The sequence below is a fragment of the Dermacentor silvarum genome, chromosome 1, assembly GCF_013339745.2.
Source record: "Dermacentor silvarum isolate Dsil-2018 chromosome 1, BIME_Dsil_1.4, whole genome shotgun sequence".
In the NCBI taxonomy this organism is placed as follows: domain Eukaryota; kingdom Metazoa; phylum Arthropoda; class Arachnida; order Ixodida; family Ixodidae; genus Dermacentor; species Dermacentor silvarum.
The window spans coordinates 317,623,149-317,646,477 of record NC_051154.1 but is presented as its reverse complement, the minus strand read 5'-3'; the positions used below and the strand labels follow the sequence as shown (position 1 = coordinate 317,646,477).

The window sequence follows — 23,329 nt, the reverse complement described above, 5'->3', positions numbered from 1 at the left end:
TTCTGCCTTTTTGCATCCTTGAAATCCTTGAAATGTCCTTGAATTTTCAGCCAAATATTGTGTACGAACCCTGGTGCAGTCAATCTGCTCATGACGTTAAATTACTTTGAACTTACTTGGCCAAAGTGTCTTTCATGCAGTAACTAGCTTTGTATTTCATTTTTGAAGTGTGGGGAAGCATGGAAAGCAAAGCATGCTGAGACCTCTGCTGTTGGTTTCCAAACGCAGCGCAGCGACGACGAGTGAGATCTGCGATATCATTGGGAACAATGTACGTGCACTTGTGGAACTGTGGCATGATCTTGGAATTGACGAGGAGGCAAGGCGAAGTCATGTTAGAAGGACTAAGAGGCATCTTGTGAACCTCTTCACGGCCATGAGAGATGATCTAGATGAGATGAAGAAGAGAATACTGACACAGATCAGCTCTTACACAAGTGAAGTGAAGTGTCTGGCCTCGGAGCTTGCCATACCTGTCACCTTAGTGAGTCTCAAATCGGTTCTACATTTTGAAACATCAGCTTTAAAGCATCCCCCCCCCCAATATCTTGTCCCGAATCTTGTATTTTTTCTGCAGATAATGGGATCATGGTAAAGTGACTTAAATTAATTTACCGTTTATACGACTTTCACCTTGTCAATTGTTACTGTGGCTATTGATTAGGTCTGTGGTGTCAAAAATACACATGTTTTGTTTACTTTTTTTTCTTGTTTCTGTGTTCACTCTCAAAGGCCAACTGCAACTAAACCTCACTTTGCTTCAATAGTATATGCTACTCATTTGTTACCAATTTAGCCAATCTTGTCAAAACTACAGTGTCTTTAAATTTGTGCTTTTGTTATAAACAGCCTTTACGTAGCACCTAAGTAGGCAATGCGCACACCTGGTGGTAAGATGCCACGTAAATCCCAGTCTGACCTTAAAAATTTTCAGCACTTTGTAAGCACTGCCTGAACTCTGGCGTCATGGCGTGGCTCTGGGCCGGTATTTTGTAGCAATGCCTTTCTGGGGATAATGCCTTTTCGCGCTTTTTCAGTGGTGAGAGTGGCGGTCCGCTCGTGTTATCAATGGGATCAGCCGGCCGTGAGCGGTGGATGATAAGGCTAGTATAGAATAAGTCATAAGGCATCGCTAAAAAATACCGGCCCTACACCGCTTCCTTACATTCCAGTTAGCCTGTGACTTCCAGTGAACAGCAGTGGTGGCATTTTTCTATTTCTTGATCGATATTTGTGATGACTCGACCACTACTGTTTCTAAAGCAATATTTTGCACAAACGCTGCTTTGTATTTGCACTAAATAGGAATTCGGCTATTTACTCACCCCAAAATTTCGGTGTATTTGGCCTTTAAAAAATTCGGGCAGAACCTGTCTCATGGCTGTCGACGTTAATGCATTGAACTCGATTGAAATCTGTCGCTTATTTGGTACACTCGCTGTACCGGGAAGGCACAGGCTTGTCTATTTTACGAAGCTTCTCAGGCTTCTAAAGACAGAAAAAAAGTATGCAACCCATTCATGGGAGCACAAAAAGAAAGGCTGCATCTTACGGCCACAGTCTCAATTAGTCACTTTGAAGGTGCATGCCTTTTCACACAAGGTACCATTTGGCACGTTACCTCACTGAAGTGATGAAGGTTCTGTCAGTATATAAAAGACACAGGTGAATGCCGCTACTTGTCTGGCATCCTGTTATCTAATCGGTGCACATTGAAAGCGAAAAGCCTGAAAAATAAATCTATTTATCATACAGCCCCTTTATTTGTATTCTGGTGGCTGATTGGATGCTACCGGATTAACGGGCTGCTGCTGATGCTTGGTCATTGTAGTATGACAAGGACAGCAGCTGCTGTGTGTGAGAGGGAAAGGGAGTGACAATGCACAATTTTTGTTTTGATTGCGGGGAATGCATTGACTCCTCTTCTGTATCATATAGTGTAGTTTTTCATACCGTGAAGCTTGTGCAAGTAGTGTGTGCCAAAACTAAATGCCGTTGGCTGCTAATTGTGCGCACTGTTTTTTGCTAGCAGCTTATTGTAGACCTTGCGCTGTAGGTCATTGTTTGTCAAACTGCAGTATGTGGCCCCAAAAGGCCTATGTCTAGGAATGTGCACTGATGAGCATTGGTCTTTAGTGAAGCACAAGCAGTACACCTATTCTTGAATTTTCAGACGCATCCTACTAATGCACCTTCTCTCTTAAATATATATATATATATATATAATAAGGACGTGGTAGCACGGTGCTGTCTGCATTTTCTGATGATTCATAAGAATTAGAAAGTAATAAATATGTGTTTCTTGTGCAGTCAGTACTGCTTTGTTTTGCGTACCAAAAAATTCAATCAGAGGGTTGAAGCCCACGCACAACTTCATTATTGACTGCATGCGTTACGAGGAAGGAGAATTCCTGAACAGAGCACGAAGGCAGCAATTTTGTATAGGATTGGCAGCATGGAACTTAATTATGTTCGGAAAGATCACTCAAGCTGTCATTGACTGGCATCAAATATTTAAAACCTCCACATCAGACAAGTGTGCTCTGAAGTAGAAGTTGGCTAAACTTGCTTGCAAGTTGTGCCCCGAGAGCGTGTCTGCAGCTGGACCTCTATCGTTTTTCCGCGAGCCTGCTGGTCGTGATGTTGTCTTTGGTCCTCTTCCCAACGCAGCCCAAAGGCCGCAAAGTGGTGCAGCAGGAAGAAGAGATGCAAGCACTCGTGCAGAGGCTGCGGGAAATAAGATATTCCCGCAAGCGAGAGCTTCACAGGTTGAGAAGCGTGGAAGCAGACCTCTGCCACAGGTTGGACGAGCCTGTATTTGTGTTCGGCAACGGGGGCTCTGTACCTTCGCAACAGGAGCTGCACGAGCTGCAGGAACATCTGCATGCTCTCGAACAGAAAAAGGTCTGCATCCAGTACTAGTTCTTGTTTCTCCTTGGTGTTCACGTATCAGAGTTCATTTATTGTTCCCCTCTGTCGTGAATTACGGTCCTGATAAATGAATGAAAGGTGACTTTATTTTATCTTAAAGTGCTGGAGATTCCACTGAAAGAAAGTTAAGGTGCCAGGGGAATACTTTATTTGCTAGTGGGTCTCCATAATTACATAGTAATTCAATATCAAGATACTGTGCCAACTTTGATGTCATGTCTTTTCATAAATAAGAATTGAATGACTAGCTCAAAGCATGTGAACGAGTTAGTTATCGGCTACAAGATATCGGAAAGGAGAAATGATTCTTTTACCATTGCCAACAGAATGCGGCACGTCGAATATTGCGTCATACACGGCAGTGCTTTTTGCCAGGTTGTCTATCGATATTTGGCACACTGGACTGAGTTGCGGCCACATAGGGTAAGCAGAGGGTTCATGTCACCTGCATCTGCAAGTCATAGGTGTCTAAATGAATGAAATAAATGTTAGAGCTTTAAAGTGCAGAAATAAAATAAAAATTAAGAGAATGTAGATATTTTATCAGGCTACAATTCTTTTTATAAGCAACAAAGTAAGTATATTTTCCTGATTGTAGTTGGAAAATATGTATTATATTCTTGAGGTGAAGTTTTGTGCATATTGCAGTTCAGCCAGCAGAATATATACCAAATTTTAGGACTAACTATTATTCTGTAGTCTGGTAGGTTGCTCACAGCACAGGCTTCATCATTTTTTGTGAATAAGCACATAATAAAAGGTTGATTAGGTTCAAGTTTATTTATTTATGCATACATGAAAATATATTTGATGTTACAGAAGGATGTCCCAGAGCACAAGGGACCTCCTGTCATGTAGTTATATAAAAAGTTAAGTGAAATAAAAGAGCATTTCAACAGCAAAAAATACAATACATTTCTAATAATTATTACAGCAATGAACAGAAGAAACACTAACAGAAAATAAAATATAAAGCAGATCATCAAATGCATGGTGCAGTGCAGAGTATTATATTGTTACGCGAACGAAGGATTGAGTACTGGAGACTATTTACAAAATATATTTACACAGGATAGCTGCAGCGCTGGCCAGTTCAGCCGACAGCTCGAGAGCCAAACGCAATTCGTCTTCTTCGTCTGGGCGCCCGCGCGCATCGTCCATAAGAAACGCGCAATATGCATGTATCATTATCCCCGGCGGCAGAAGCACCGTCCCGGTGCATCTAAATGTCAGAGGGTACAGGAGGGTAATATGGTTTTAGGCGTGCGACATGCACAACGTCAGTGGAAGTCGGGGCAGATGGGGCACTGGTACTGACTGGGGCGATTTCATACGTAACTGGAGTCACGGCACGCAGCACTCGATATGGGCCTGTGTACCGAAACAGGAGTTTTTCAGACAGGCCAACGTGACGAGTCGGTGACCACAGGAGTACCAGAGATCCAGGCGAAAAGTGAACGTCTCTGTGATGTCGATCGTACAAACGCCGCTGGTTCGCTTGGGAGGTCAGGAGGCGAGCGCGGGCAATTTCGCGAGCTTGGGCAGCCCTGGTGATGGCGTCAAGTGCATATTCGCTGGTCTCTGCAGCGGCGGTTGGAAGGGATGTGTCCAGTGGCAATGTGGGTTCTCGGCCAAACAACAGAAAGAACGGGGAATAGCCGGCAGTGTCGTGGCGCGAAGAGTTATATGCAAATGTGACATACGGTAGGACGAGGTCCCAATCAGTATGGTCAGACGAGACATACTTTGCAAGCATGTCTGTCAGGGTTCGATTGAGACGCTCCGTGAGACCATTGGTCTGTGGATGGTAAGACGTAGTCAGCTTGTGCCTGGTTGAGCAGGACTGCAGTATGTCGGCGATGACTTTTGAAAGGAATGTCCGACCACGGTCAGTGAGCAGTTGGTGTGGAGCTCCATGCTGCAGAATCACGTCGCGTAAAAGAAAATCGGCGACATCTGTGGCACAGCTTGTTGGAAGCGCTCTGGTGATGGCGTAGCGCGTGGCGTAATCTGTCGCCACAGCGACCCACTTGTTGCCAGACGTTGATAGAGGGAAAGGGCCAAGTAAGTCCAAGCCAACGCGAAAGAACGGCTCCAAAGGAATGTCGAGCGGTTGAAGGCACCCGGCAGGGAGCGTCGATGGTGTTTTCCGCCGCTGGCATTTATCACACGCCGCAACGTATTTCCGTACGGAGCGGGCGAGGCCTGGCCAAAAGAAGCGTCGGCGAATCCGGTCGTAGGTGCGGGAGACGCCGAGGTGACCTGCCGTTGGAAAGTCATGAAGTTCTTGGAGAACAGCTGACCGGAGGTGCCGAGGAATGACGAGGAGTAGGGCAGGACCGTCGGGGTGGACGTTGTGGCGGTATAATACACCATCCCGGAGAACAAACAAATGAAGGGACGAATCAGAAGGCGAAGATTCCAAACGATCAATGATGGCGCGCAAGGAGGCATCACGGCGTTGCTCGTCGGCATCGGTGTCAGGGTCGGCGGGTGGTTCGTCCACTGGATAGCGTGATAAGCAGTCGGCGTCTTGATGTAGGCGGCCCGACTTGTAGACTACCGCATAGGAAAATTCTTGTAGCCGCAGAGCCCAGCGACCAAGCCGGCCGGTAGGATCCTTGAGTGAGGAAAGCCAGCAGAGCGCGTGGTGGTCCGTGATTACAGAGAAATGCGTGCCATACAAGTACGGGCGGAATTTAGAAACCGCCCAGACGAGGGCCAGGCATTCACGCTCTGTAATCGAATAGTTGCGCTCCGCTGCTGTGAGGAGGCGGCTAGCGTAGGCGATAACACGATCGCGTCCCTGTTGGCGTTGGGCTAAGACGGCTCCGATACCGTGACCACTGGCATCGGTACGGACCTCTGTAGGGCAGGACGGGTCAAAGTGGGCCAGAATAGGCGGCGTGGTGAGAATGTTGGTCAGGTGGGAAAACGCGGCAGTTTGAGCGGGACCCCAGGTAAACGGCACGTCCTTCTTCAGAAGATCAGGTTGGGAGCGTCAATGGGGGATTTTGACACGACGAAGATAATGCAGCGCTACCCCCAGGAGCTGCATGGTCTAGTTTTCCGTCCGGGAAGACCCATAATTGGTCGGCGACGAATAGCGGCGTGGCTGGGGCGACGGGGACCGACGGCGCAGAGGTGACAGTGAGCGAGCGGGACGACTGTCATCGATGGATACGTCAGAGGTAGAAGGCATACGGCGAGGCGAGTAGCGGCGAGGGTCGGCATAAGGGCGCGGAGACGGGGAGAAGTAGCTCGAATACGGCGAGATCCAGGGGTGCGGCAGTGGCGAGCGACGTGGCCAATGCGGTGACAACGGAAGCAAATGGGCTTGTCATCCGGAGTTCTCCACTCTGTAGGGTTGCGGTATCTGGGAGGGGAATACAGATTGGTGCTAGGCGCAGCTGTCGGCACCAGTCGGGCGTCAGGTCGCGAGACGGAGCAGGCAGCAGGAAAACCGAGGTTGGCAAATTCTTGCCGCACAACTTCCTGAATGAGGGAGATCGCCGGGGCTGGTTGGTCAAAGGTGGGGTCAACTGGGCGTGGATGGAACGGGGCAGGACTTACAGCCTCGAGCTCGCGGCGAACAATACGTGTGACGGTCTCATTGGACGGGGGTGAAGCGGTAATGGCGACGCAGGAGGACGTCGCAGCCGTGTTAGGGAGCCGGGAGAACTGCGGAATGACGCGGCGGCTTTTGGCGAGCTCAAAGCGGCGGCATTCCTTGATAATGACGTCGATGGTGGACACATTGTTGAATATCAACAAGTTGAACGCATCGTCCGCGATCCCTTTGAGAACGTGGCCTACCTTGTCAACTTCGACCATGTTCGCGTCGACTTTTCGGCAAAGAGCGAGCACGTCCTGTATGTACGAGACATACGATTCAGTAGAAGACTGCACTCGAGTAGCAAGCTCTTTCTTTGCAGCCAGCTGCCGACCGGTCGGATTTCCAAAAAGGTCGCGGAGCTTCTCCTTGAAAGCATCCCAGCTAGAGATCTCCTCCTCGTGGGTCCGGAACCAGACACGAGGTGTGCCGTCCAAGTAGAAGAGGACGTTCGCGAGCATTATGGTAGGGTCCCAGTGGTTGTTGCGGCAAACAAGCTCATACATGCCGAGCCAGTCATCAACGTCGACATTATCTTGACCGGAGAATATGCCAGGATCGCGGGGAGTGGCAACCGTGACGTACGTTGTGGTTGGAGTCGGAGTAGTAGGAGCAGACGAGGTCTCGTCAGCGGGAGCCATGGTGGAAAGCTGGACGGTGCGGCCGCTGCGGAGCGCCGTGGCGAGGACGGGGAACGGCACGCTCCACCAAAATGTTACGCGAACGAAGGATTGAGTACTGGAGACTATTTACAAAATATATTTACACAGGATAGCTGCAGCGCTGGCCAGTTCAGCCGACAGCTCGAGAGCCAAACGCAATTCGTCTTCGTCTGGGCGCCCGCGCGCATCGTCCATAAGAAACGCGCAATATGCATGTATCAATATGTTGATAAAAGATTCTTTTTTCAACTAGCGGTAATGAATACATGTTTTTATGTGTGATTGTAGGTTATTCGAAATTTAACAGCAGTAAAGGCAGCTGTCTGCCTTCCATAATTAGTGTGTATTTCTGGCAACCAGAAATTTTTATTACGAGAGAATCTAGTTGGATTTTTGTTTATGGGAGGAGTTTTACCTAAGGTGTTAGATGGAATTAGATGATTTACAGTTACAAAGAAATAAACCACGAGATTTACCAGTTTTTGCATTGATAGAAAGTTGTGAGTGAGAAGGTGCGACACATTGCCATAGTAAGGACTGAAGGTAAGTATTCAAATGGCTCGATTTCCAATGTGTCGTAGTGGCATTAGATAGGTGTTTTAGGTGTTTCTCCATGTCGAGATACAATAATTAAAATGACTGAAAGAAAGCAAAGTATAATTTCGTCAAAGTTGACTCAGTGAAATAATGCCAAGATTTGAGAAATATTCTTATCCCACAGACGGACTTCTGTCTTAGAAAAGCAGTGTGGGCCTTGTACTTCAAGTTGGAATGCAATGTTACTCGGAGAAATGAACATTGGGTTACTGCAGGATTGGAATGATTGATAAAGTTAAAGGGCCCTTCATCTGGCCCTGTCTGAAATTTTGTTTCTACACTGCAAGTTAAGCTCATGAGGGATCTGAAAGAAGGTTTCAAATGGGTTCATGTTTGTGGGAGAAATTGGAATGTTGAATTGCATTGCTGCCATGAGGGTGAACTTCACTACCAAAGATCTCTTCCTTTGCCCTGAATAGCGTCCCTACATTCCTTCCCTGCCTTCTTCCACGCAAAGGCCAGTAAAACAAAGCAAGATGTCACTTACATTGAGGTGGAGAATTCGCAGGCAGCTTTAGAAGAAAGCATCCTTAATACTCCAAGATATTGTGCAATAATGCTTCCTGGAGCATAGCTTCTTCGGTGTCGTGGCTGCAGGAGTGGCTGAGTACTTTGAACAGCCTTATGAATTTCTCTGTCCTGCTCCGATAAATATTCCAAATTTTGCTATAAAATGAATAAATTGTGTAGGCATTTAATAAGCTTTTCTATTCACAGTCAAATCTTAGGTACTCGTGCACACCTAATTATCTGTTGCTATGGCAGCATTCTGCCTCGCATGAACATGCTCCAGATCATTCAGCAAATTTCTCTAAATGTATGGACTTTTTCAAAACATTTACCAGAAGATTGGCTAAATTGCACAAACGCTGCAGTGAACATGCTACAGCTTTTTGCTGCCAGTCTGCTCTGACAGACACCCATCTCTTCCATGCTGACCTGTGGCCCTGTTTGTTCCAGGCCCTACGAACTTGTGAATTTGGGGCCCTCCAAAGAGAGATAGTTGCTCAGCTACACTTGGTTGGAGCTGTGCCTGACATGCAGTTCGAGCAAGAAATTGTGGACAACCCTGAGACCTTCATCTTGTCCTTGCAGAACCTTGAAAATGCTGGCGACTATCTTCAGAGGGTGAGTTACATTTACCAGCTTAGATGCACAGAGACTATAGGGGCTCTCTCCCTTCGATGTCTTTACTTTCTTACTGAAATGAAGCTGGAACTTCCATTTCATTTTCAATTATTCTTGTGCCAAACCAAATCACGCCAGTAACAATGGTGGCATGGCAGCGTCTACATCAATGACAAAAAGGTGGAAGAAATAGAAAATGAAATGCATCTTAAGATTTTGTGGCCTTTGGTGCTCGTATTTTTGTGAAGCAGCGGATCTGTTACAATGTTGATTGCATGGCATAACTGTGCACATGAAGCTGGCGACAAGCAGTAAAAGCTGTTTGAAATGGCAGCTTTATGAAGCCACATGCCTCCATACACTTAATGGAAGGCAACAGCAACATAACTGTCTTTTTACTCTGACGGTGGCTTGGCAGGTTTCGACCAGCCATGCCCGGGCAAGTGTGGAGGCACAGCTTGCCGTGACGTCACCGGTGAGATAAAGCTCAGAGCTGCCGCGACAGCGGCAGAACTTTCGTTAACTCTGTGGCGAGTACATGTAGCCTTGACATTTGACGGCCAAAGAAGATCCGGACACCCGATGAAGAAGCCGCTCATCTTTACCCGTGTCGCGCGACCAAGCGAGAATCTGCGTGTCGGCAGCGAGCTGATTCGGATTACCGTGCCTAGCAGCACTTAGCATTTCCTAGCAAAACTTGGCCAAGCCTAGTAAAACCTGGAAGAAGCTCCAGCCTTGCACCAGTACTTTAAGCTGCCCACCTTTTTTTTCATTTAATTACTATATCCAGTATGCGCCAACTAAGCCCTCGGCAAGTCCTTTTAAGTGGTAGCAATAGTTAGCGTTGTTGCAGCTCGGGTAATGTTTAGGCCAGGAATCTTCCAGCCATATGGATGAGTATGTCCTGGAGGAGGAGTGAGAGAAAAAGGGTTTGTTTTACATTATTTAGACTGGCTCCAGATATGGAAGCCCGCTCCATGTAAGAACGCTTTGAATGTCTGAGCTCACTACATGTCTGAGCTCACATAAGCATATGTTGGGACACGTCAGGAACACGGCACTGAAGGTGTCCGCTTATAGAACTGTCGTCTTCGCTAGATCTGTCGTCTTCGCCAAGAAATCTGGTGCCAGTGTTTCGGCCAGTCACAATGGTTGAACCTTTTGCAATATCCTGCCCATCTCGTCGCATTATTCCGCCGCGAATACGATGCAACCCCGTGGCAATTTGGGAACCTGAGGTCGACACAGTTCCCACGGAAGTAAGTCCTCGAAGTTCGAATGCTCGGCCTGCGTTATCAATAAATTGAGCTGGCTGGGAAGGTTAGATAAGAGTAGCTTAGAATGTAGTGCAAGGCGATTGGGTAGCTATCGCAGCCCTGGTTGGCTTTGGAATGATGTTAGAGCCTCTGAAGCTTTACACTCCCTTTCTTCTTTAATCCTTCACTTATTGGTACAAGAAGAAATTTGGCCTGAGAGGTTGCCAGAGACATTCAACGCATTTAAGTGTGCTGAATTAGTAATAGGTAAATAATTGCAAACAAGGTACAGTACCCAAAATGTTGAGTTCTCTATTTGTGTATATAAACTGTTTCAGTCGCGGGTATCTATTCAGCAGTGTTTGTAAGTTGCATTTCTCCTCTAACTTTCCATAGTTCTGTTCTACATTGCATATAAATTGTAACATTTTTAAAAATAAATTAGCCAAGTGTTGTAGCAAAGAAAATGTTTGCGTTTTCTATTGTAAATGTTTTACAAGCAGCATAATGAAATGTGTTGCACGTAATACATTATATTTCATGAATAAACTGTGTTGTGTGTACTTGTGTAATTTGTATTAATATCCTATTACTTCATTCTCTCAATTTTGTTGGTCATTTGTATTATTTTCTGTAATGTTCAGTTTATAAACATCTGACCTCAAATAGCTTCTGCTATTATTGCATGGAACCATACTTGCCTTTGGCCAAGAATCCAGACAGTGATGCCTATGTATTGTACGAAAGAAATGGACGTAATATAAAAAGAATTTGAATTGTAAGCACGTCATTTTACTCTTTTTGAGCAGCCCTCATAAGAGATAATCTTGCTTCCTCTGGTCAGAGTCGACATTTGTTTCCAGTGCTTTCCAGTTGCAATAACCAGTTCCCTGTTTTTGAGCAGCCTCACTGTTTTTCTTTGAACGTGTGTCCACAGTTGAAAAAGCTGGAAAATGCACGCCATGAAGAGATTGCTACCCTAATGGAACAGCTTAACATTTTCTATGATCGGCTTGATGTGCCCGAAGAACAACAGCTCGGGCATCCCACTAGCCTCACTACGGAAGTAGTTGACACGGTAAGTTCCACACGCACACACTGTATGCCCTTGGCTCACACATCTTTTGTGACATGATGTTCAACCTGTTGTGAACCTGTTTGCACTTCGACCCACTATGTTTATTCAGCGGCTATGGTGCTGGGCATGAGAGTGGAGGTTGAGTTCACGGCTGTGACGGCCACATTCCGGTAGGGTTGTAATGCAAAGATGCTCGTGCACCCTGCTTAGGGTGCACATTAAAGAACTCGAGGTGGTCAAAGTTATTCCGCAACGCACATGCTGTCGCACTTTACGAAATAAGCGCTGCTTTTGTTGAACTCTCTGTCCGGGGCACCTTATCATTTCGATCGGTCTCTGGTGAACCTTGTACTGACAGAAGTGTCCCTGGCCGACGAGGTGCCGTTCTGCTAATTGCGGCATTCGGGTGCTGTGTGTGCGATCCCTGCTTCGAGCCAATGTCAAGGAGCACTCGCGGTGACAGTCCGCTACTGCGTCAGCTGAGGCAGCCCGTCCGGGGTGCCCTTGGCGTTCCTATACTAGCTTCGAAAACGAAGTGAAAACCTCGCTTGCGTGGCATCGAACACGAGGGCACGCACATGTGGTACTGCGTGGGTCTCTAAACTGTAAATATCGAATATAAGAAAAATCGAATAGTAGATATTCGATTGGTGCATCGAATTATTCGAACGTTCGCTTTTCCGTTTGCTGATACTCTATATTCGAAAACCCCTACAAATAATTGAAGCAATTGTGACATAAACAAGTGAACGAGACCAAAGACAAATGCGATACAGAGAAAGTGAATTACATAAGCGAAACTACTTGCAGATGACGACTAAAAACATCTAATGGCACGAAATGAACAGTGCTAGATATTGAGTCCCACTGTCCAATTGTTTGCGAAAAAAAACTATTTCAACATAATGCCTCTTTTCTGCTTGTACTAACACTAAAGTGAAAAAATGAGTACAGCTATGTTAAGCAAGGGTTGTATCCGCATGGCTGTATCCGCAAAATCACGAGATGGAGTTGATAAGACATAGCAATTTTTTGGAAATTCAGTTTAATAATGCAACAGGAGTAGTTGGAAGTTTGGTGACTGTTATTGTTGGGGAAAAACTGCGGCTGTAATTATGCCAGAATAAAAATTTTTTATACATACAGTCAAACCTCGTTAATACAGTGTAGACCGCTTATAACGCAAGTCGCCGGAGTTGCGAATATCCGCACTATAAGCGGTACCGCACCATAACCAAAGCAACAAATTTCAAGGCCCGCACACATGCAAGACATGTGCACCGAGCCGCCACGCGTATGCGACAGTCGAGGAATGCGGCTAGAATGTTTGCATTCAATTTACAGTCGAATCTCGTTAATTAGAACCAAATTACGCGGCGGCACCTCCGACCGGCATTGCTCCGGCACCGCCATAGTACAGCGTACTAGAATAACCATAGAGTAAAAGCTTAGGAGAGACTCCTCAATGTCGCGCGCGAAAAAAAACAAAGAAAAAAAATGCGGCGGAAATTTCACCCTCTCTCAAATGGCAGGTCGCCGATTCTGCGTTGCGCCGGAACATGCGTGTACGTGCCGACTTCGCAGCCACGCTACCGTAGCCACGCGTCGAAAATGGCTGTGGACCTTTCTTTCTCCTTTATGCTTCCTCTACTTTCTAGTCACTAGTTGACCTTGCAGGCTGTGGCTACGGCGCAGAGGTAGCCACTGTAGAAGAGGGAAGCAGCGGCGCTGTCCCAGGCCGGCCAACGAAACTGCGCACGCCGGCAAACGGCCGCTTCCCGATAACAGCAGAAAACGAAATTTCGGGGAGCTGGCGCCAGGCCAGCTGGAGCGGCGGTGCCTGCACGGCTTTGGGCGGGCACGGCGACAGTCGAAAGTGAGGGAGCTACGAGGGAGGGCCACGCAGTTGCCGAGGCGAAATCTGCTTCCCTGCCGCCCTCCTCCCTCACATTCCACGGTCTCCGCATGCGCCCTTCGCCGTGCCGGTGCTGCCCGCTCCCTAAAGTTTCGTTTACTGCCGCTATCGTGAAGCGAGCGTTGGCCGGCGTTGGCAGTTCGTGGCTCTCGCTCGCTATGCACGCCGTGATATTTCACTACTCGAATTCAATGGCTAGAGCGAATTCGCACCTCCTACCTGCACTATAAGCGATACGTGTATACATGGAGTGCTATGGGAAAATTAATGGGAGTCTGAAAAGACCGCACTATATCCGGTCCTGCACTAAAAGCGGTTACGTTATAAGTGGTCTATACTGTACGTAGTCGGCCGGGAACGTTTAGGCAAGCACTAAACGATGTACGAATTAACCGCCAATGCCAGTTTAGCGGCTACTTACTGGCCGTAAAAGAACTACGTTACGATGCTCTCAAACACACGCACTCACACACGCTTTATTTGCGGGTAGACAGCAAAAAATTGGTTAACTTGCCGCCGCCGACGGCATCTTTGAGGCCGATAAGGCCGCGAGCCAGTTTGTCCATAAGGCCCCTCTTACTAACTATATTAACAAGCACAGTGTAATGCCTGCACAGGTAAACATGAACACGTCTCGCTCGATGACCACGGAAATTCGCTTCCAAAACGCTTGAGTGAGGAGGTGCGGCAGCAGCAGCAAGCGTGCTGCCTCTCGTTTCAGTGCGAATTAGACATCGAAAGCACAGCGCATGCGAAGCTACCGGCACTAGTTGCACCTTGTCATCAGACCGCTTTGACGATGAGGCCCGCAGGGTGCGAACTTTTTCTACGCCGCAGATCGCTTTCAAGTTAGGGAGCCTGCGTGGCTGCCGCCGAAATAAACCCCTCCCTTTTTGGCCTTACCCGCCTTGCCTCGCCTCGCGCGCAACAGAAGCAGCACGCTTCCGCTTCGTCTTTTCCCCTCGTGCGCACGAGATTGAGTTGGCTGACCCTCGCAAGCTTTCACTCGCACATGCAGCGTATGGCGATCATGTTGCCGTGTTTGGACTTTATACAGAACCTCAAAGCGACGTCCAAGGTGATGGCAGAAATTTGCTTTGGCGGCTTCGCAATAAAATGTGCTTCTCTCGGTTACTACTCGAATTCAACGGCAAGAGCGAATTCGCACCTCCTACCGCCGGCTTCTTCGCGTTACTGGCAGGTAATCTCGAAGGCCATGCTTTTGTGCGTGGCAATCGGCAACAACTGTATTAGCAGGAAATACGTCATGGTGGCTATGTTTTAAGTTCACTATCACTGGCGGCTGTCGTCCGGGCATTGCAACTCGAGAATCGAACATCTGCGCACATGAGATTTTAATGATTTTGTGCCTGCGCATGTAGATAAGAAACAAAAATAGTACGCACTAACCGTTTGGTGGGCAATGAGCGACTACGGCTTAAGCGGTAAGCCAATACATGGGGTTCAATGGGGGCTCAGTGCGGGCTTCTCTGCGACTCTGTTTAAACCGCAATTACACATTAAGCGGGTACGTATTAACTAGGTTTGACTGTACTTCAGTGAATGTTCAGCACTGTTTGTACGAGTAGCAAACCAGAGGCATATTTTTGAAATTAGCTTTTATTTAACAGTGCCGAGTATTGCATTGGATCTTAAATACTAAATGCAGTACAAGTGACCTGGTTTGTTATGTCTGCCAGTTTATTATAATGACCCAGAGGAAAAAGCAATGCTGGTTTGTGCAAGGAATTGCCAGGAAGTGTTGACTTTGCATTGGAGATGCAGCGCACCTTTAAAGTGCGCCTGGCAAACCGTTTCATTCATCACAGTGGACAAGTCTCTCCTGTATTGTTTGAAGAGCATGTTTTTCTGTATTACGACGTAATAAATTGCAGTTTTTAATAATCAAACTTGAACAGTAACTGCAGTACACTGAAGGTTAAAACTGATCCCGAGCTTCGGTTTTAACTGCATCTTTTTGGTTTCTTCGCTTATTGTTGCATTATGTGTAACCGAACTAGATAAAAGATTCCAGTACGGGTAAACCGAAAACTTTTTACAGGGATTCCACCGTAAGGAAGCCTCATTTGTGCAGACGTGGCAGTGGTTTAGACCAAGTCACTTTTGTGACAAGCCGAGCACACGCATAACCCACATTCCCGTAGTGCAGTGGGGCTCGTTAAAGAAACTTTCATAGGCAGTGGCACCAGATTTACCTCTATTGCAGGAATCTTTATGGTGTCTGGCATATCCTGCATGTGAGAGGTGTTGCTGCTGCTGCTGATGTTTGTTGTTGAGCTTGTGCCCTGATCAATTCTGTTAATTTGCTCCTCTCGCTGCTCATTTACTTCTGTCCTGGCAGCTGAAACAGGAACTCGCAAGGTTAAAGGATCTGAAGAGGCAGAGGCTGTAGGATTTTGTGGGACGCACGCATGATGAGCTCCTTTTGTGGCGTCAAAAGTGTTACGTGCCACAGATGCTTGAAGAGCCGGACGACCAGGCAGGTTTGTGACGTCTTGAACTTTTTGTGTTCAGGTGCACAATATTGTGTGCTGTTTAAAAGAACACGCAGTTAACATTCTGGCATCTTAACATTAGTTAGTACACGCAGTTAACATTCTGGCATCTTAACAGTTAACATTCGTGCATCATAAGCAGAACTGGTTTTGGCACGTAAAACCCCACGAAGAAGGTGTGCAAAATACAGTAGAACCTTGCTGATACGTTCCCGCTTAATACGATTTCCCGGCTCCTGCGTTTGCAATCGCGAAAAATAAACATAACCCCATAGAGGCTTCTGTTAATACAGTCGAATCTCGAGAATTCGAACTCGAAGGGGCCCAAAAATTTGTTCGAATTAACGGAAGGACGTATTTTTGAACTATTCGAGCACCATAGCACGATGAACGAATGGTGCGAGTCGTGAAATTTCGCGGCGTGTAGCGAGTTGCGCCCACGCCGGCCGACGCTCGGTTCTCGATAACGCCAGAAAACGAAACTTCAGGGAGCGGACGGCGCCGACATGGAGACAGCCCCGCGCGCGTGCGCGGGGACCGTCGAAGGTGAGGGAGGAGGGCGGCAGGAAAGCGGATTTGGCCTCGGCAACTCCGCCGCTTCAGTGGCAGTGGCTTCGGTGGCTCCCCTCGCCCTCTTTATCAACTCCCTCGCAGCTCCCTCACTTTTGACTGTCTCCGTGTGCGCCCGCTGTCAACGCCGGTACAGCCGGTTCGGTACAGATTTACTCCTTGAAGTTTCATTTTCTGCCGTTATCAGGAAGAAAGCATTTGCCGCCGTGGGTGCCGACGCCGCCGGTCCAGCCGGCCCGGCGCCAGAGTATGGCCACACTAGCAGCAAAAATGCGTGCGTCATGCCGCAAGCGGCAAGTTGCCGCGCGTCAACGCCTTGCCGTGAGGCCACCGTGGCACACGCGCGGCAGTGCGCTAAGATCTCTCACGCTCTCCGAACATGCATAAACCACGAGCGCTCGTTTCATGCGAGAGACGATGATCGTCGATTGAAAACCCAGCGTAGATCGGCAGCGATCCGGTTGTGATGGCTCCGTGACGTCACCCTCGTCACTCTTGATTGGTTCTTCATCTCGCGGCACGCGGCATTTGCCCCAGAAATGGGTCTCGAACCCATTTCGCACGGCACGCCGCAAAACTCCTGATTCCTGCCGCTTTTGCCGCCCGTTGCATCACGCATTGCCGCGCGTTCTTGCCCCTAGCCTGGCCGTACCCTTAGGCCGCTCCCTGAAGTTTCGTTTTCTGCTGTTATCGGGAAGCGAGCGTTTGCCGGCGTCGGGCAGTTCATTGGCCGGACTGGGCCTCCGACGCTGCATGAAGGGGTCTCTCCTAAACTTTTGCTCTATGGCGGTGTCGGAGCAATGCCGGTCAGAGGCGCCGCCGCGTTATTCGGTGCGCTGCTGAGAGCATTGTCGGTCTGCGGTATGTTCGAATTAACTGTCGCAAATGCTTTCGCGTTCGAATTACCGAGCGTTTTCGTCCGTTGAAATACACATAACTTTGACGGGACCAGAGCGTCAGTTCGAATAAACCGGCAGTTCGAATTAAGCGTGTTCGAATTAAGGACATTCGACTGTACGTTCCGGTTAATATTTTCCTGGAAAATACGATTATTCGGCAGCAAAGTTCAGCATTGTGGCGAACTGCGGTCATATGATACGTTCTGCAGCAAAATATCATTCAGGTGCTCATGTGCTTGTGAAGCGCTAAGCAACAGACAGCTTCTCTGCAGTGCTCCATCACCCCCCCTCCGCGACTTCTCTGCATTGCTCGTTCACCCGAAGCGCGGCAGCAGCAGCGAGCGAATTGACCTTTGCGCTGCCTCGCTTCAAGGCGAACTACTAAGCGGAGAAAACAGGCGGACGCCGCGCGCGCGCAGCGCTACGACTCGCCGACATCGTAGCGGAGGTGGGGGCGGATGAGGCGCCAGAAGACTGCGGCGAGAACGAAGGCTTGCGCCCACCGGCTACCTTCACCGAAGCCCTTGCTTGCCTGGAAGCCTTACAAAGCTTCTTTCGCACGAAAGACAACAACAATGGGCCCAAAAGGAGTTGTTCCTGTCCAAGGGTGTGACGCACCAGCAGAAAATACAGTCGAATCTCGATAATTCGACCTCGAAGAGGCCTGAAAATTTGTTCGTATTTAAAGGACTTAATTTTGATGTATTTGTGCACCATAGCGCTACATACGAACGGTACGAGTATATCGTGGCGCGCAAGCACATAGCGAGCAAGGGCCATGGAACTAAGGGCTCTGTTATACTCCGACGTAACGTCGACGCGCGCGCACGCTGGGCACAGCGACGCTACGCTAGCAAAACGCGAGCACTCTATACTCTGACGCGCGGCGCGACCGACGCGACCAGCGTCCGTCGGTGCGGCCCGGCGGCAGCCGGCGCGAAATGCAGCATGCTGCATTTCGCGCCGACGACGTTACCCAGACTGCACCGCGTCCGTGTTTCTTTCCACGCGGCGCTTACTTTCCGCGCGGCGCTCTGCTCTACTGAGCATGCGCTGTTTTGGCTGCGGCCGCTACGTCGGGCCGCGTCGCGTTGGACTATAGGGCAGGCGGATTTGCGCCTGGCGTGGCCTCGCCGACGTGACGCGACGAAACGAACGCCGGCGCGCGCGCGCGCGTTGTGAACGTCGGAGTATAACAGAGCCCTAACTGCCCACGCCGGCCGACGCTCGCATCTCGATAGCGCCCCTTCCACTTCACAACCGTAATCTCTCTCTCGCATCCCGAGGCAGTGAACGAAACTTCAGGGAGTGGGCCGCGCCGGCACGGCGATGCGCGGAGACATTCTCAAAGGTGAGGGAGAAGGGCGGCAGGGAAGCGCATTTGGCCTCGGCAACCCAGTCGCTTCGGTGGCTCCCCTCGCCCTCCCTCTCAACTCCTCATAGCTCCCTCACCTTCGACTGTCTCCGTGCGCGCCCACCAGCTGCCGCTCCCGCCGTCCCGGCGCCAGCTTCGCCCGCTCCTCGAAGTTCCGTTTTCTGCCGTTAGCGAGCGTTGGCCGGCGTGGGCAGTTTCGTTGGCCGGACTCGGCCTCCGCGATGTGTCCCTCTGCGCCGCAGCCACAGCATTGGCTGAGACGTCGACACGTACACGCGTGTTCTGGCGCCACGCTAAACGGCGACCTTACCATTTGAGAGAGGAAATTTTCGCCGCGGTGTTTTTTTGTTTCTTTTTTTTATTTCTCCGCGCAGCGTTCAGGGGGGTCTCCTAAGCTTTTGCTTTATGGCGGTGTCAAAGCATTCCCAGTCGGAGGCACCGTCACGTGATTTGGCGTGCTGCTGAGAGCATTTTCGGTGCGTGGTTATGTTCGAATTAACTGTCGCAAATGCTTTCGCGTTCGAATTACAGAGCGTTATCGCCCATTGGAATACACATAACTTGACAGGACCACAGCGTCAGTTCGAATTAACGAGATTCAACTGTAACTATGTTTTGCAAGAAATAAGTGTTTTCTGCCCTTGCACCTTAATATGGGCTTCTCAGCTTCAAGTTTTACTGGATTCGGATCGTACGCTTTTCCCGGATCGTACATTTATTTTTCGCGTATTTTTCGAAAACGTATGAACGAGGTTCTACTGTACTCTCGTCTCCAGTTGTTTCAGTTTTTAGTTGTCAACAGCATTACATACAATAAATAATGTAAAGAGTGCTTCTTTTTGTTCTTTATCGAATAGACTCCTTTGAGCCTTTGTAGCGTACCGTGTTTACTCGAATCTAACGCACACTTTTTTTCGATAAAACAGGTCCAAAAGTGCGTGCCCGTTAGAATCGAGTATGACCCTAAATCTGCGTTACCATATAGCTGTCGGCATTTCAAAATGGCCGCCTCGCATACGCGTCGAGCCTAGCTAACGTAGCTTCCTCCGTGTGCTGCAGTACACATGCTTAGGCAATAGTCTACCGTCTGTCTTCACGTTCTCTGCGTCTGCTCCATCAGCATGAAGAACCGAGTTCATCATGATGCTGCATCTAAAAAGAAAGTGATCATGTCTACCGTCTGTCTTCACGTTCTCTGCGTCTGCTCCATCAGTATGAAGAACCGAGTCATCATGATGCTGCATCTAAAAAGAAAGTGATCATGTGTGCGGAGACAGATGTAAATCGGGCCGCATCACAGGCGTTCGGAGAATCCGAAACTTGCGTGCGGGACTGGTGCAAACAGAAGGAGAGGATTTTCGCCAGCGAAGCAATGCGGAACGGTTGAAGTGGACCGAAGCAGGACGCAAACTGCGACGATCCACTTTGGCGATATGGTTGCCTTGGCCCTATCTTGAAAGCAACCTGCGAAGGGGAAAGTCCGCCGCCCGCCGTGTTTTTCTCACGTTGAAGCAAGAGCCATGCTTGCACAAAGGTCAATTCGCTCGCCGCGCTTCGTCACTCCAGCATTTTGACAGTTCGTTTCCGCGGTCAACAAGCGAGATGTGGTATGTTTACTTGTACGCGCGTGACATTGTGCTTGTTAATTTATTTAGTAAGCAAATGTTTACAAGTTTATACGGCCGATAAAACTGCTATCACTCCATATAGCGGTCTACTAATTAGCTATGACATTCGATGTTTCATCTTTCGGGCGAAGGTGCTACTTTTTTAATTCATCTCATCTTCAGTGCATTGGGAGGAAATCTGTTTTGTCAACTGACAGAAACTTGTATGTCTGTTGGAAAGCATGAGGTGCGTTGTACTGTAAAGGACTTTTTTTTGTCATGGAAAATGGGTGCGCATACAATCGAGGGCGCTGCTAGCAGCTCATCGTAGACCTTGCGCTGTAGGTCATTGTTTGTCAAACTGCAGTATGTGTCCCCAAAAGGCCTATGTCTAGGAATGTGCACTGATGAGCATTGGTCTTTAGTGAAGCACAAGCAGTACACCTATTCTTGAATTTTCAGACGCATCCTACTAATGCACCTTCTCTCTTAAATATATATATAAGAAGGACGTGGTAGCACAGTGCTGTCTGCATTTTCTGATGATTCATAAGAATTAGAAAGTAATAAATATGTGTATCTTGTGCAGTCAGTACTGCTTTGTTTTGCATACCAAAAAATTCAATCAGGGGGTGGAGCCCACGCACAACTTCATTATTGACTGCATGCATTACGAGGAAGGAGAATTCCTGAACAGAGCACAAAGGCAGCAATTTTGTATAGGATTGGCAGCATGGAACTTAAATATGTTCGGAAAGATCACTCAAGCTGTCATTGACTGGCATCAAATATTTAAAACCTCCACATCAGACAAGTGTGCTCTGAAGTAGAAGTTGGCTAAACTTGCTTGCAAGTTGTGCCCCGAGAGCGTGTCTGCAGCTGGACCTCTATCGTTTTTCCGCAAGCCTGCTGGTCGTGATGTTGTCTTTGGTCCTCTTCCCAACGCAGCCCGAAGGCCGCACAGTGGTGCAGCAGGAAGAAGAGATGCAAGCACTCGTGCAGAGGCTGCGGGAAATAAGATATTCCCGCAAGCGAGAGCTTCACAGGTTGAGAAGCGTGGAAGCAGACCTCTGCCACAGGTTGGACGAGCCTGTATTTGTGTTCGGCAACGGGGGCTCTGTACCATCGCAACAGGAGCTGCACGAGCTGCAGGAACATCTGCATGCTCTCGAACAGAAAAAGGTCTGCATCCAGTACTAGTTCTTGTTTCTCCTTGGTGTTCACGTATCAGAGTTCATTTATTGTTCCCCTCTGTCGTGAATTACGGTCCTGATAAATGAATGAAAGGTGACCTTTATTTTATCTTAAAGTGCTGGAGATTCCACTGAAAGAAAGTTAAGGTGCCAGGGGAATACTTTATTTGCTAGTGGGTCTCCATAAAAACATAGTAATTCAATATCAAGATACTGTGCCAAATTTGATGTCATGTCTTTTCATAAATAAGAATTGAATGACTAGCTCAAAGCATGTGAACGAGTTAGTTATCGGCTACAAGATATCGGAAAGGAGAAATGATTCTTTTACCATTGCCAACAGAATGCGGCACGTCGAATATTGCGTCATACACGGCAGTGCTTTTTGCCAGGTTGTCTATCGATATTTGGCACACTGGACTGAGTTGCGGCCACATAGGGTAAGCAGAGGGTTCATGTCACCTGCATCTGCAAGTCCTAGGTGTCTAAATGAATGAAATAAATGTTAGAGCTTTAAAGTGCAGAAATAAAATAAAAATTAAGAGAATGTAGATATTTTATCAGCTACAATTCTTTTTATAAGCAACAAAGTAAGTATATTTTCCTGATTGTAGTTGGAAAATATGTATTATATTCTTGAGGTGAAGTTTTGTGCATATTGCAGTTCAGCCAGCAGAATATATACCAAATTTTAGCACTAACTATTATTCTGTAGTCTGGTAGGTTGCTCACAGCACAGGCTTCATCATTTGTTGTGAATAAGCACATAATAAAAGGTTGATTAGGTTCAAATTTATTTATTTATGCATACATGAAAATATATTTGGTGTTACAGAAGGATGTCCCAGAGCACAAGGGACCTCCTGTCATGTAGTTATATAAAAAGTTAAGTGAAATAAAGAGCATTTCAACAGCAAAAAATACAATACATTTCTAATAATTATTACAGCAATGAACAGAAGAAAACACTAACAGAAAATAAAATATAAAGCAGATCATCAAATGCATGGTGCAGTGCAGAGTATTATATGTTGATAAGAAAAGATTCTTCTTTTTTCAACTGGCGGTAATGAATACATGTTTTTATGTGTGATGTAGGTTATTTGAAATTAACAGCAGTAAAGGCAGCTGTCTGCCTTCCATAATTAGTGTGTATTTCTGGCAACCAGAAATTTTTATTACGAGAGAATCTAGTTGGATTTTTGTTTAGGGAGGAGTTTTACCTAAGGTGTTAGATGGAATTAGATGATTTACAGTTACAAAGAAATAAACACGAGATTTACCAGTTTTTGCTTGATAGAAAGTTGTGAGTGAGAAGGTGCGACACATTGCCATAGTAAGGATGAAGGTAAGTATTCAAATGGCTCGATTTCCAATGTGTCGTAGTGGCATTAGATAGGTGTTTAGGTGTTTCTCCATGTTGAGATGCAATAATTGAAATGTCTGTGACTGAAAGCAAAGTTTTATTTCGTAAAAGTTGACTCGGTGAAATAATGCCGAGATTTGAGAAACATTTTTATGCCACAGACGAACTTCTGTCTTGGAAAAGCAGTGTGGCCCTTGTAATTTAAGTTGGAATGCAATGTTACTCGGAGAAATGAACATTGGTTTACAGCAGGAATGGATTGATTGCTAAAGTTAAAGGGCCCTTCATCAGGCCCTGTCGTAAATTTAGCTTCTACACTGCAAGTTAAGCTCATGAGGGATCTGAAAGAAGGTTTCAAATGGGTTCATGTTTGGGGGAGAAATTGGAATGTTGAATTGCATTGCTGCCATGAGGTGAACTTCACTACCAAGATCTTCCTTTGCCCTGAATAGCGTCCCTACATTCCTTCCCTGCCTTCTTCCACGCAAAGGCCAGTAAAACAAAGCAAAGATGTCACTTTCATTGAGGTGGAGAATTCGCAGGCAGCTTTAGAAGAAAGCATCCTTAATACTCCAAGATATTGTGCAAATGCTTAGCATGCTTCTTCGTGTCGTGGGCATCGC

The 23,329-nt window shown here is 47.5% G+C and overlaps 1 protein-coding gene across 2 annotated transcripts; it reads left to right on the top strand.

The window, feature by feature from the left end:
* The first annotated feature begins 2,410 nt into the window (after positions 1–2,410).
* LOC119453294 (protein regulator of cytokinesis 1) lies at positions 2,411–21,324 on the top strand. Of its 2 annotated transcripts, none has more exons than XM_049660434.1 (4): positions 2,411–2,904; positions 11,125–11,265; positions 15,543–15,684; positions 21,096–21,324. In XM_049660434.1, exons 1-3 carry the CDS (start codon positions 2,641–2,643, stop codon positions 15,591–15,593), a joined length of 456 nt encoding a protein of 151 aa, XP_049516391.1. In that variant the 5' UTR covers positions 2,411–2,640; the 3' UTR covers positions 15,594–15,684; positions 21,096–21,324. The 2 variants fall into 2 exon arrangements, with proteins under 2 accessions (XP_049516391.1, XP_037571266.1); XM_037715338.2 differs by lacking the exon at positions 2,411–2,904 and adding an exon at positions 8,798–8,931.
* Positions 21,325–23,329: the final 2,005 nt, after the last annotated feature.